The sequence below is a fragment of the Pempheris klunzingeri genome, chromosome 22, assembly GCF_042242105.1.
Source record: "Pempheris klunzingeri isolate RE-2024b chromosome 22, fPemKlu1.hap1, whole genome shotgun sequence".
NCBI lineage: Eukaryota > Metazoa > Chordata > Actinopteri > Acropomatiformes > Pempheridae > Pempheris > Pempheris klunzingeri.
This window is the reverse complement of record NC_092033.1, coordinates 12949560-12962544: the sequence shown is the minus strand read 5'-3', so window position 1 is coordinate 12962544 and position 12985 is coordinate 12949560. Positions and strand designations below refer to the sequence as shown.

The window sequence follows — 12985 nt, the reverse complement described above, 5'->3', positions numbered from 1 at the left end:
GGTCTGTGTAAATGTTTGGCAACTAAAGCCTTTCTGATAATTTCAAAGCAGATTTGTGATAAAAACAAACTCTTGAAATGAGTGACAGTGAGTGCTGTGCATAGCCAGCTCTGTAGAGCACTTTGAAGAACTGGAGTTCAAATGAATGAATGAACGCAATTTCAATACAGCCTTGTTTTTATAAACACACGTGAAACGTGTTGGGATGAATTCAATTTTCATACGACATGCTCACAAGAGACTCGTAGGCTACGCAACTTCTCAGCAGCTCTAAACAAGCGTCTGGTTTCTTACAGGGGTGGTGTTATCACTCTACCTGTGACCATCAGGGTGTCTGTGGAGGTTTGGGCGAAGGACACGAACCTTGACTCTCAAAGCTTGCTGCTCTTCCCGGCCACTGCAAGGTAAAATATCACAAAACACAGCACATTATAGAGGCTCTGCAGTCCTTCTGTGGTAACTAAGCAGGTTATTACTCTAGTCCTCAGGATGTACTGTGATCATAGGCAGAAGAGTTGTTTCGGCCCAGCTGGGTCGGGTCACATTGAGCAGCAGAGCCAGATCGGGGTTTTACAGAGAGGGGCTTTGTGTCAGCCAGGAGATGTATACCTATTGTATATTTCCTTCATTATTTTCAGACAAAGTTTGGTCACATCATCCACATCAGTTGCAACCATTTAAAAAAAAAAAAAAAAAAATCTCATCCCACATTTGCAATGACATTGTTGACATTTTCTTCTTCTGCGTGTGCACTTGTGTACCTGTGCGAGTGATGATCTTATTTTATCTGAAAAGTGTACATTGAGAGAATCTTTGGGTAAATAAATGAATAAATGGACTAAAAGAGTTGATTGAGGTTTTTAGGTGTATTTTGCTGAATGCTGACAGTGTTGCCAAGAAAAAACTTTAAAAAGTTTAACTCTTAATAATCATCTGTGTGGTCTTATATTTTGTGCGTAATCCTAAAGATACAGCACACGAATCCCACACGACCTGAAATTTGGCTGTAAAAACGTTTCCTCCTTCTCGGAGCACAGCGGCTGTAATCAGCAAGAGATCAAGACGATTATGGTGGATTTCAGCTTTTTGCACTGTGGGAACGAAAGATAAAAATAGGATAGGACGGCATTGACCCCCCCCCCCCCCGTGTGGGATTTTCATCTTCACAAACAAAACTATCAATACATTGTGAAACGACTCCTATAGCAAAATCTCCTTCTCGGTTTGCATGCTTCGAATGTCCAAAATATAGCTTAACACACAGCTTTCCTTTGAAACCTCACAGCCACCCTATTGAACTTGTAAACAGGTGTTAAAGCCTCCTGCTCGACAACTGCTGTGGCCAAACGGTCTCATTTACTGTACCTGGAGTGTCATTATAATGCTTCCTGCATGTTAATCATAATGTTACTATTGAATATACATCGCTTGCTGTTACATCTTTCATCCCCAAGAATAGATACATAGATAATAAACACAATCCAAGTTGTATTCCCATCTCCTTGTGAAATGAGTGTTGTTTTGGCGCGAGCTACAGATGGCACGGTTTGTGCCTATGATCACAGTTTCTACCAAAGAATAGAAAGTAGTTTTACCACTGAAAATGGGTAATCACCTGTATTTTCCTATTCGTCAGATGTGGAGTAGGTGTGGCAAAAGAGGAAGAAACATTGATAACATGTAAAATATGAAATTACATTAAAAGGGGGGAGACAGTTAGCCTCTGTCAAAAAAGATAGAAACTGTAAAAATGTTTTAGAGTCTTTACACTGCTGCTCATTAAATCGCTGCATATATCTTTATAATTTATACATAAGTAAAATATACACATTCATGTGGGTAAGACAGCATTGGGGTTGTTGGAAAGTACGTATGACGAACCCAGGCTAGCTGTTTCCCCCACAAAACACATTTGCTATATCTGTATTGAACGCACTGAGAGTTTAATGACTTGACTGATTTAATTAAATTGCTGATCTTCATCTGACTCTTGGCAAGACAGCAAATACATTTCTTAGAATCATTCTAACTCAGATTTGTACGTCCCCACGTATCTACAACTTGTCATACCTGCTGCTACTCGAGGAGGGCTGTTCAGATATTAATAACAATCAATAATATTTGATCGGTGAAAATAAGTCAAGAGAAGTTTTTGCATTATTCGTGTGTTTTTTCATCAGATATTCTAGTGTTTTCAAATATTCAAAACAAACACAGGCCCATTGCTGGATTTGTACTTTTAAATAAGAAAACCACAGAACAAACACTTTGTAATTTGAAGGAAGAACCTTGAGCAGACAGAACTTGGATTCAACAATCTCATGTATTGATGCCTTGTACTGCATAGCACAGCGTCTATTCTGGTCAATGTCACATTCAAGGTTCAATATTCTGTAAATATGAGCTTTTAGAGAGGGAGGGAGGAGGGGGGTGTCTGTACCTCTCCCAGAGCATGCCAGTGTGTGATGGGCTTCCTCGGGTAAGCCAACATCTCATTCCAGTGATCCCGTCCAAGACCTTCTGCATCCGGCCCGGTGTGGCACACACCAATCACTTCATTGTGCCCCACCCTGTTGGCAGTAAAACGCCACACATTAACACACTCTGCCCTGTTAGCGCACTAGCCTGTGCTGTGTATATATATATATATTATGTAGTGACTATCTGACTCACCGATCATAATCCATCACCATGATGGACAGACTGACTTGTTCCACGTTCTCCGGCGGAATGTCGAAGATGATGGCCTCGTTGTATGTTGGATTAAGTGTGCTCTTTTTGGTGGTGGTTTTTCGCTTCTTTAACCTCCGTCCGTCACATATCAGGTAAACCTTCACGTAAGGATCTGGGACACACGTTTACCGTCATCTCACATGTACACATTAAATTATAGTTGAACTCCAAATTATGGTTAAACTGAATGATATCAACGAGAACTAACAAATCAAAAGCTCAGTGAAAAGCTGCTGAATGTTTTTTGCACTTGTCTTCTAATACTCAGGTGTTGAAAAAGCTTAGCATCTCAGGAGCAGCTCAGGCATGTATTTCCCTCTTTTGACAGGGTAATACTTTTAATAATTTGTTCTCTCTGGCCTCTCTATGTCTCCTCCTTCATTTCCATTCCAAGTGGCCACCCGCTGTCACATTTCAGCTAAGTTTGATTTATTGCTCAGCTTGAGCGTTTGATGTCAGCCACATCTTATTTGCTGTCAGGTTACCTGAAGAGCCTGTGATGTCCATGGCTTTGAGGTTTCTGCATTTGATGACTGTTAGGGTCATTCTCCCCGCTGTGGGTAGGTAGCACAACGAGTACATGATCTCCCCCAGGTCAACACTTTCCTGAAGGACAAAACAGGAAGACAACCGAATGCTTTTCATCCATTTGACATGCTTTCACCACATACAGTAAATCAAAATGTCCAAGACATGGGAATAAGCAGGTTTGTATTTTGTAAGCTGGTGCTGAACATTTGATTAGCGCGGCATGGCATGCTAATGTGATATTTATTTTCTCCAATGCAGTGAAAGCACCAAAACCATAGTCATTCTCATTTGACATTGTCCTGTCATTTGGTCGTGTTGGTTGGTCCACAACTTTGGACCAAACAGAAATGTCTCAACAACTAGTTACAACTGGGCTTGATAGTCATATTGATTTTCCAGTTGTACCACCATGGTATTTTTTGCTTTTAGTGAAATATTTAAAACATATGACCAAATACTTGCAAAACTACCATCATTACCATTAGCCCGCCCTGTACCTTGTGTTTAGAGCTAATTAGCAAATGTTAGCATGCCATCCTGCTTAACTAAAATGTTGCTGCTAAACATCAACACATTTAGCTACAGCCTCACAGAGGTACTGGCATGGCTGCAGAGTCTTAGTCTTGTTACATGTCTGATACGCCTTATGTGAGCCAGCTTAGTTTGTCTTTCACATTATGTGCTCACTTGGAAAGTGAATATTAGTGTTTGTTCAGGCAACCACTTGGGTTGAAGTTCACCTTTGATGTTAAAGATCATACTGTTACAAAGGGTATGCATAGATTTTATGACACAGATGGAAAAGTTTAGGAAAAAAGATCAATAAAGTTCACAGAAACAGATTAGCAACAACGTTATGAGTAGATATAATGATAAACTTCAATTCTAGTAATAGAAAATGTAATAGCTTCAAAATCTACTTTGGATGCACAGTTGACGGCAAAGAAGAAATTGTGTTCAGACAGCAAAATGAAGCATAGTGCATCTTACCATTTGATCAACATTTGGGTCCTGTTTGAGAATTGAAGGCCTTTAAGAGCATTTGAAAGCAACGCTGTGGTCACAAATGTTTATTCAAGACTACTTTTCCTTACTTGTTTTAAGTAGCGTTTTCATATTATTAGGGCTGACATCTGCTGGTCTGTGGGTTCAATGGTTGGTCAATATGCTCCTGTCTGACCAAATTGTCATTGGTCAGACAACCGCTGGTGTAACAACAATGGTTATGAACAATAGTATTCAAGTTAAAATATCAACTTTACTCGAACAACAGGGTGGAGAGGGCAGACAGCCGGGATAAGAGCTAAGCTTACCCAATTTTAGCCTAAGTTTAGTTTGAAAAACAACAACTACAGCTGTTGCGACAGCTTCAACAGATTAGGGTCTGCCAGTGTGATCACCATTCTATATACTTCTACTTGTGGAGATCGTGAATATGGGCAGGTGTTTTGTGTCTATCACAGAAAGATGATTTTGTAGTCAAACCAGCAGTGGATTTGCCTCTGCCCACAAAGATTGGGGAATGCTAGAGCTCCCTCTCATACACACATACACACTTTAAGAAAGATAAATCTAACACTTTGATATCAAGTCCAAAAAGTAACTGATGCTGCCTCAGGTGTATCAGCACAGGAGAACATTTTCAGGCTAATCTGTGGCCTGCAGTCAGAGGAGGTAAATATAATCCTTTTGGCTACACAAGAAAGCAATCAAAAAAGATCACCTTTGTTAACCATGTCGGTACTGTCTATATTCTCAGTACTGCAGAAAAGGCAGCGTCTGTTGTTCATCTTGTATTTACTTGATATCCAAAAAAAAATCCCTCTTTTTACATGGTTCTTAAACTCAATAAACAAAGACTGAGCTCACAAAGATTTCATTGCTCCACCATGGCTACTTAATCCTTGAAATTTCATATCTAAATTCTAAGAGAAAATGTTTAGCAGTCCTGTCTGCATTCTAATTTACATCCTAATTCAGATCAGCATCATCTGTATGCAGATTATAGTGCAGCATAGTGACAGACAGTGATGTGTGCACCACATTTTGCAGTAGTTCAGCAGAAAAAGAATGGAAATGTACAAAAATGACCTCGATCTGTATTAATAACCTATAACCTATTGAAATGTCACTGAAATCTATTAACAGATTTTTGACATATCCTGCTGATTTATAAACTGGACTGAAAACTGTCTTGTAGACTGATTCAACAGCGGGGACAAAATTGTGCGTTCATAGCCTAAACTCTAGCCTGTGCGCCTATAGAAGCATACTGCAGAGTATAGGGGGCTTCGCCTTGTAAGATTATCTCTGTTCAATACTATCTAGCTGTGTTACACTTCATAGTAATATGATATCCTTTTGAAATCAACTTTGACTATCATAATTTAAGTGCTTTAAGAAACAATAATAATAACTAAGTAAATAAATAAAATCAACTTCACTCGTTGAAAGCCAAGAAATAAACACCATCAAACTCAACTGAGGAGACAGAGAATCATCTCTAGTCAGTCTGTATGTAGAACTGAAAATACAGTTAAGTACTATTCAAGTAGCCCACAGAAGCTCATGTGACCTTGAAAGCAATGGCTCAGTGTTTATTACAGTGCCAATATTCATAAGTAAAACAGAGGCTCCTGGGCAGGGAGTTAGTATGTAACTAAGGGCTACAAGGGAAAAATACACACTTGAGATGCCATGCTTGCCATATTTAGTAATAACATTATTATTAGTTGTAGTAGTTGTAGTGGTAGATGTAGTAATAGTGACTGTAGTACTAGTAGTGATAAATCACAATGATTATCAATTAGTTTCTACATCAACATATCTTCTCTTACTTGTTAGAGTTGAGATGTTGCTGGTCCCTCTAATCACAACTGTCTTGCTGCTTGGCTCCATCTCCGTCTCCATCGCTAACATTAGCATTGATGACCGAATGTAATTCCCGTGACGCTCACGAGGTGCCACTAGTTGCCATGCAACCGGTAGCTTTCTATAAGTGGTCATTCCTCACCTGACAGACGTTTGTTAGAGGGGCTAGCCTGCAGGCCACACTTTGAGTATTGCGGCTCCTGACTGTGACTGATAAGTGTTAATGTAGGAGTGAAATGCATTCTGGGCTAAATTACCATGTTTTTGGGGCGTTCATATGAGGACATTCTCCTAGAGTATGCTATAACTGTACAACCTGTTTGTGTAAATGCTTTTAAGTTGAGGACATATTGCTGTTATCAAACAGTTAATTTATTTTGTGACTGGATAATTTTATTCTATTGCCGTATTTACATCTGTAGAAACAGCAGTTTCTGGAAATGTGGGCATTTGGCCGATGAAATGCATTTTCCAAAGCATCTGAATTATGTAATGTATTGATGTTGTTGATGAATTCAAGCTCTTAGAAGTGATTCGGTGCAAACTTTGTGTTTAGACCTTCCCATTCAAGTGTTTTTCCTCAATTATAGAACAGAAGTCTGGTGCAGTATATCTTACATGGCGCCAAGACCCACATATGTGAGGATTTGGCAGCACGTTAGTGTGAACGCCAACTCACCGTAGTTGCTGCATGAATATCTTTCCACACTACAGCCTCCCTGGAAAGATCTGAGAGTTCAAAGAGGTTGTCCACCACCACCTCGCCAATCATATCATGGCTGGTGAAGCGGTCAAAGTCGTAGACGCTGAAGTGCAGCTTGCGGTTGCAAAGCTCATCGTACGCCACGGGGAAACAGAAGGTCTCGTCAAACATGGGGTTCAGATTCTTGCGGTGGACGCGAGTCTGGAATTTCTTCTTCCTCTCCGGTAGCAGGTAGATCTTCACATAGGGGTCGGAGGTGCCCATGAAATCTTTGGCAGGCAGGTCCAAGGCTTTGAGGATTCTCACCACCAAAGCTTGCTCCTCATAGTCGTAACGCAGCGAGAAGCTGAGCTTTCCGCAAGTCTCTACAGGCTCTTTGGCCTCATCTTCTGAGTCCACTGATTTCTGCTTGTAGAGTTCAGGTTTTATTCTCCCAATGCTCACTGTCGAAGACTGGCGGAGAGGCGCTGTGTCCATGCTGAAGTCAACGCTGGTGACATTCATCTGACGAGGCAGGTGACGCCGGAACGAATTGTGCCTGTTGAAAAGGGTAAAGGGCATATGGTAAACGTCTCAAGTCACTGTTACGCATGAGTGGCTTTGTTATGATGGCCGCTAATGGTTTGTCAGAAGAGAACTATATCTAAAAGGCATGGTGCATAATAATGTGGCGCCACATGTTTTGACATGTAGCTCAAAAAATGGTCTTTAGTCTTCAGGAAACAAGCACCAAAATCTGGTATAGAAGAATAAATATTGACTGAAAAACCTCCAGAGGTCTAAAGTGGCTGTAGCTGCAACCGTTGGTCAATGCCAAGAAAACTCTTAACTGGTAATAATTCTCTGAGACTCGCCTTTCAATGTTCCTTGTGCACATTGGCAAGTAATAGCTCACAATGACATAGCCAATCATATGAAATACATGTATTCTCCTTCTGATTCTGGTAAAACGTCTTAATGGGCCTAAAGTCAAGACCCCATAGCCTTGATTTGATAGACAACCAAAGGACACAGTGACATACTTCACAGAAAATTCAGCGTAATGCTCTTTTTTGCTGTACACAGCTGGTTTCACTCTGAAAGTAGTGCCAGACAATAAAAAAACACAAGTGGAAGCAAAAAACACAAGTGGAAGCGAAGATTTTCTCCGTTTTTCTTACCAGTGGGTGACCATGGTTTTGGAAAATGAAGGCACATCTTCAGCATTCAGATTTAGGCTCTTACAAATTACCTGAATGCTGTAAATTTCTGTAAAGTTAACGTCTTGAGAACCACGGCCACGCTTGACTCGCTGGTCCTGTCACCTAGCAACTAGCCCTCCTCCTGTCTGACAGTAAGACAATCACAGCAATCTGACAGCCATGGCACACATGACATGGGCCAGGAAGCACATCTGAAAATTATATGGTGCATTCAAGAATTGCAAACAACACACAAGGCTGTGTGTTGTCTAAGAGTGACGGCAAACCTCAAGAGAAAAGGAAAAACTGCCTTAAACACAACCAAAACACATGAAAAGAGGATAGTAGTAACTATTTGCCTGTATACCTCTGTGCTTCTATTGCGACTTCTGTAAACCTCTAAATCCTCTTTAAAACAGAACAAACACTTAATCTACTGAGGATTACACCAAATCCACTACTAACACCAGAGATAAAAGCCTAATTTATTGTTCTCTATTTCAGTTCTCAATAATGTCATTGTGAACGTGACCAAAGAAGTTGGAGGTGGGTTAACTTTAGTTCAGTGACATCCTCCTCTGTCTGCTGTCATTCCTTAAACTTCAGCTCAGAGTTTATCGCATGTTGTTGTTGAAAAATCTGTGAAAATCAGGAATCATTGTCAAAAGATAGGTGGAAGGACTGAGACGTATGCCTTGCAATCGTTAACCTGGCCTTTCTGCCTCCCTGGTGGGTGTGTAATTCACTAAGACCTTGCTCTCAATATAATTTAATTAATGAGTCTAACAACAAACTGAAGCAACTGTCAATAACGCCTTCCTCTGTGAAACTGAGCGCAGCTGCCTGCTGCAGAAACCAGCCTTCCACCACGTCAGCTCCCACCCCTCAGCAGTGCTAATTATGGACGTTGTAGTTTAAACACAGAGCTGGAAAACAATGGGAAACGAGAACTGGTTGTATAATTACTGGAGTTGCTTCCCTTCGTTACCATAGCAGCCTGATTTACACGTATAGGAGATTATAGGGTTCCACCTGAGGCAAAGAGATATATCACTGCGCCAGCTGATTGAGGCAACAGGAGCTGCTTTTTTTTTTTAGTCACACTAGAGCAAGAGACGCACAATTCAACATGTGCAACAGCGTTTCAAGGTCACCAGCCAGTCCCTGATGGTTTGCATGACACGTGCCAAACCACCTCAAGGACAGAGGCTACAGTGCCACGAACGGTCAGGACAATTTTTGCATTGTGTTGGCAGTGTTTTGTGTTTCCTACTGTAGCAAAGACGGGGGAACAAACCAAAGTGGGTTCAAAAGTGGTGATATTTTTCTGTAATTTTAAGAAGCAGATACATTTATAGAAATAGGATGTCGTTATTATTATGTCCTCTGCAGAGTAGACGGGGAGGGGTTGTGATAGCAGCGGGTTCATTCAGGGTACCTGGAGGAGGAGGTTGGCTCTGTGGTCTGCCTTTGGATCTTAGCCTGCTGGCTGAGCTTCTCCCTCAGGGCTGTCTGCACCTCGGCAGGGATGTCCGGAGACGTCTGGCTGATCTTCATGGCCGCCTCCAGGAGCTTGACAGAGCTCCGTCCATTCACCTTCACTTCCAGCGGGTACTTCTTCTCCACCTCCGCCACTTTACACTCGGTGACTGGCGGGGAGTTGGGTGGCGGCGCCTCGGGGAAGCCCACATGGAGGCCATTTTCGGCGTGGGCCGGCAGAGCCTTGCTCCTCCAGATGGGCCAGCACAGCTTCCAAAAGACAAAGAGAGAGACTACCAACAGGGCGAGGCCACAGAAACCCACGACCACAGCAAGGAGACTAATAGAGATGTCTACATGTAACCATGGAGAGACCCATAGAGGAAGACAGACACATAAAGAGGAAAGGAGAAGCAAGCGAGGGACAAAATATGACGGACAAACATGCAAGGGAGAAAGAGAAAAAAGGAGAGAAAGCAAGCTGTAAGAAAGAGGGGGCAGCATATGCACATGTTTAATAAGGCAGGACAATATAAAGTCATATAAAACCTCAATTAAAGAGCCAAAGCACCAAGAGAATCACATGTTCAGTATCTGAAGAGGGAAAAAAAACATTTGGTCTCCCATCTGCTCCTGACATCTCTTGTTCTTTTGCATATTTAAATGAAAAGTTTGCAGTGACTCGTGTACAAGGAAGCTTAATGCAGCCTAAAATATGTAGCTTGACGAGAAAACGGCAGGAGGACCATCTCCTCAGTCCTGCACCTCAGTCTATTTCCCACCTGTTGCTGCTTCACCAGTCTAGACTGCGCTGCAGCAAGATGCGTAACAGGTAGAGAAAGACTTTCACAGCAGTTCAGCACGATAAAAACAAGCGGTGTAGTAAAGTTTGAACAAGTGGGAGCTGATGTTTATTTTCTCCTCTCCTCGCTTCAAATACTCGAACCTCTATCTTTCAAGGGAACAAACGAAAGTGAATTGGGGAAAGAAAAGAAAGACTTTTTTTCCATTTACCTGCGTGTCCTTTACCTGGTATGGTGCTCTCCAGGGGGAATATATCCGAACATTTCTCCCGGTCTACATTTCCCGTGAGACAAAGTTCCGTAACGATTTGGAGAGCCCTTTGGCACAAGGTGATGCTGTCCTCCGTCCGGACACTCATGTCTCTCCTGTTAAGCCATTGCACGCCGGAGGAGCCAGTAGGGCGACGGTTCATCTGGCCACCTTTTTATGCGCCGCTGAGTGCAGCCTGTCCGCGGGAGACAGCAGGGAGGCGCGCTGCGTCCTGATCCATATCCAGTGCGCAACGCGGAGCGACTGGCCAGACGCGCTCGCAGCGTTGGATTAACAGGCGGCGGGTTGCTGAGTCCAACCCTCGCCACGACCAATGCGCATCAGTTTGCTGGTGCGCCCTGTCAGTTGGTGGCAGTAACGGGATTACTCTCTCTAGTAACGACTACAGAGTTGCCCATGAGGGACTGGCGACCTGTGTGTGTCCCCGCCTTTCGTTCAACACATGCTGCTTTATAGAATCCAGTCCTCCCAACCCCCAACAGCTCTTTGTCCCCTGTGACCCTGAGGAGAGTACACAGGACCATAGATGAGAGATCTTAGATGGACGGAGCATAATAAATCACATATACTGTATCCCCCTGCTTTACATTGTATATTCTCATAGATTTGTAAGCATAGCTCTTTTTCACATTATGCGTAGTAAATAAAGTATAGCTACCTGTCTGTCAAGTCACCATCAGGATTTATCTTTGCACATACATTCAGATGGATATTTCCATTTCATCTAATAGGTCCAAGGTTCTGTAGTGTATATAATTTGTGTAAGTTTTGGATTTAGATTTCTTTAATTTTCATTTGAATAATTATTTAGTTCTGGGAGTCCTGGACAGCTGTAACATTCTTCCCAGTTTTTTTCCCCCCATCATTCAACACTCACCATCACTTGGCCTGCCACTCATTTATGCTGTAAAGCGACAGTCCAGTGGGTGGTGTACATGTCTAAATGACAAATTGTTCACTCTGAAAATGAAAATCATAATTTTCCCCTCAGAAATAGTTTTATTTCATGTTTTTTAAAGCAATTATTACCTTTTGGCACCCCTGAGACTTAAACTGTGTGATTGCTCACAGCTTGTACTCTTCACCTTTCATGTTGCATATCTAATGGTTATTGTTATTAATTTTTTGCATCATATAACCGTGCTTGACCCGTTGCTGTTGTTCAGTACCACATAGCAACAGCATATCGGTTTAAACAAGAAAAGTCATTGAAGCATTGGCTCAGTTTCTGAATTACTGTTGCAACTTCAAATACATTTTAATAATTTGGCTACTATTGTTTAATGTAATTATTTTAGGCTACTTTCATGTAATGTACATAGAGACAGAAGTAACATGCTTAATTGGCTCCCCAAAAGAATAGCATCTCCAAGACGCCAACAGAGAAAAATCCAAAATACTTTGATGTGCATGTGTCTGTGGATTATTGCTATTCATAATTATTAATATTCTCAAGAAGAACACAGAACATAAAAATTCAAGCACTAAAAACAGCTGCTCCATAAAACACAAATTACATAAAACCGTGAGGAAGCCATAGAAGAAAGGGACAGAAAGGTCGACTTCAAGGGTCTTTCATCACCGTCACGACAAAGACAACATTGTTGCCTCCTTATCCAGCCAATATTCACTGGGTATTTCTGTTATTTACCTTACACTCTGTGACATTGGGGGTGGGGGGGCACAAAACCGTAGCCAAGGGAAACTGGAAATTGTGGTGAGAACAGCTGCAATGAAAAAGTGACTGACACATCAGAGGGTGATTATGAATTCTGGAGCTGCGGTTACTACGGTACCTGTCCCGAAGGACAGAGAGGTCAACAAAGGAAGTGAACCACAACAGGAAAGAAAAACTCCTCTCAAAGTCCAACCAGAGCCGCGTGATAATCAACACCATCACGGTACACAAGACTAACGACAAATGAAATAATTTTTGGTGCTTTGTTACAGTATTTCCACAACTGCTTCCATATCTTTGCAATAAGATGTCAGTATTTGGAATCATATCCTGATTTTGCAGTTTTTAAAGCTAATCAGAAAGAAAAAACATTGGAAATTGGATGTAAAAAATTCAATCTTTTCTCATAAAATGACACTTTACGTTCACCCCCTGTGAACTCGTTTTAAGTGGCCAAATCGATGCATTACATGTACGGATTCCTGGACATTAGAGGTCAGGATAGTATCTAAGAAGAACATGTGGTTGATTATAGCTGAAAGCTCCACCCAGATTCAGTTTGTCCAACACTTTGATCAATGTAAGAACTACAAGAACTATGAAGAAGACTGTACACAGTCACAGTCATCAGTTCTTGCCAAGTTTTGATTGTTTCTGATTCGAGATTAACACCCACTGTTGGAAAATGTTCCCACTCTCCCAGAGGAGCGACAAGTCACATTTTTTAACATTGTG

The 12985-nt window shown here is 41.7% G+C and overlaps 1 protein-coding gene across 1 annotated transcript; it reads right to left on the bottom strand.

Moving 5' to 3' along the window:
* Positions 1-211: 211 nt before the first annotated feature.
* syt10 (synaptotagmin X) lies at positions 212-10866 on the bottom strand. Its single transcript, XM_070853703.1, has 7 exons — positions 10513-10866; positions 9458-9851; positions 6815-7376; positions 3219-3339; positions 2674-2845; positions 2441-2570; positions 212-397 (listed from the first exon to the last, which is right to left on the bottom strand). The coding sequence occupies exons 1-7, from the start codon at positions 10712-10714 to the stop codon at positions 326-328; spliced, it is 1653 nt and encodes a 550-aa protein (XP_070709804.1). The 5' UTR covers positions 10715-10866; the 3' UTR covers positions 212-325.
* Positions 10867-12985: the final 2119 nt, after the last annotated feature.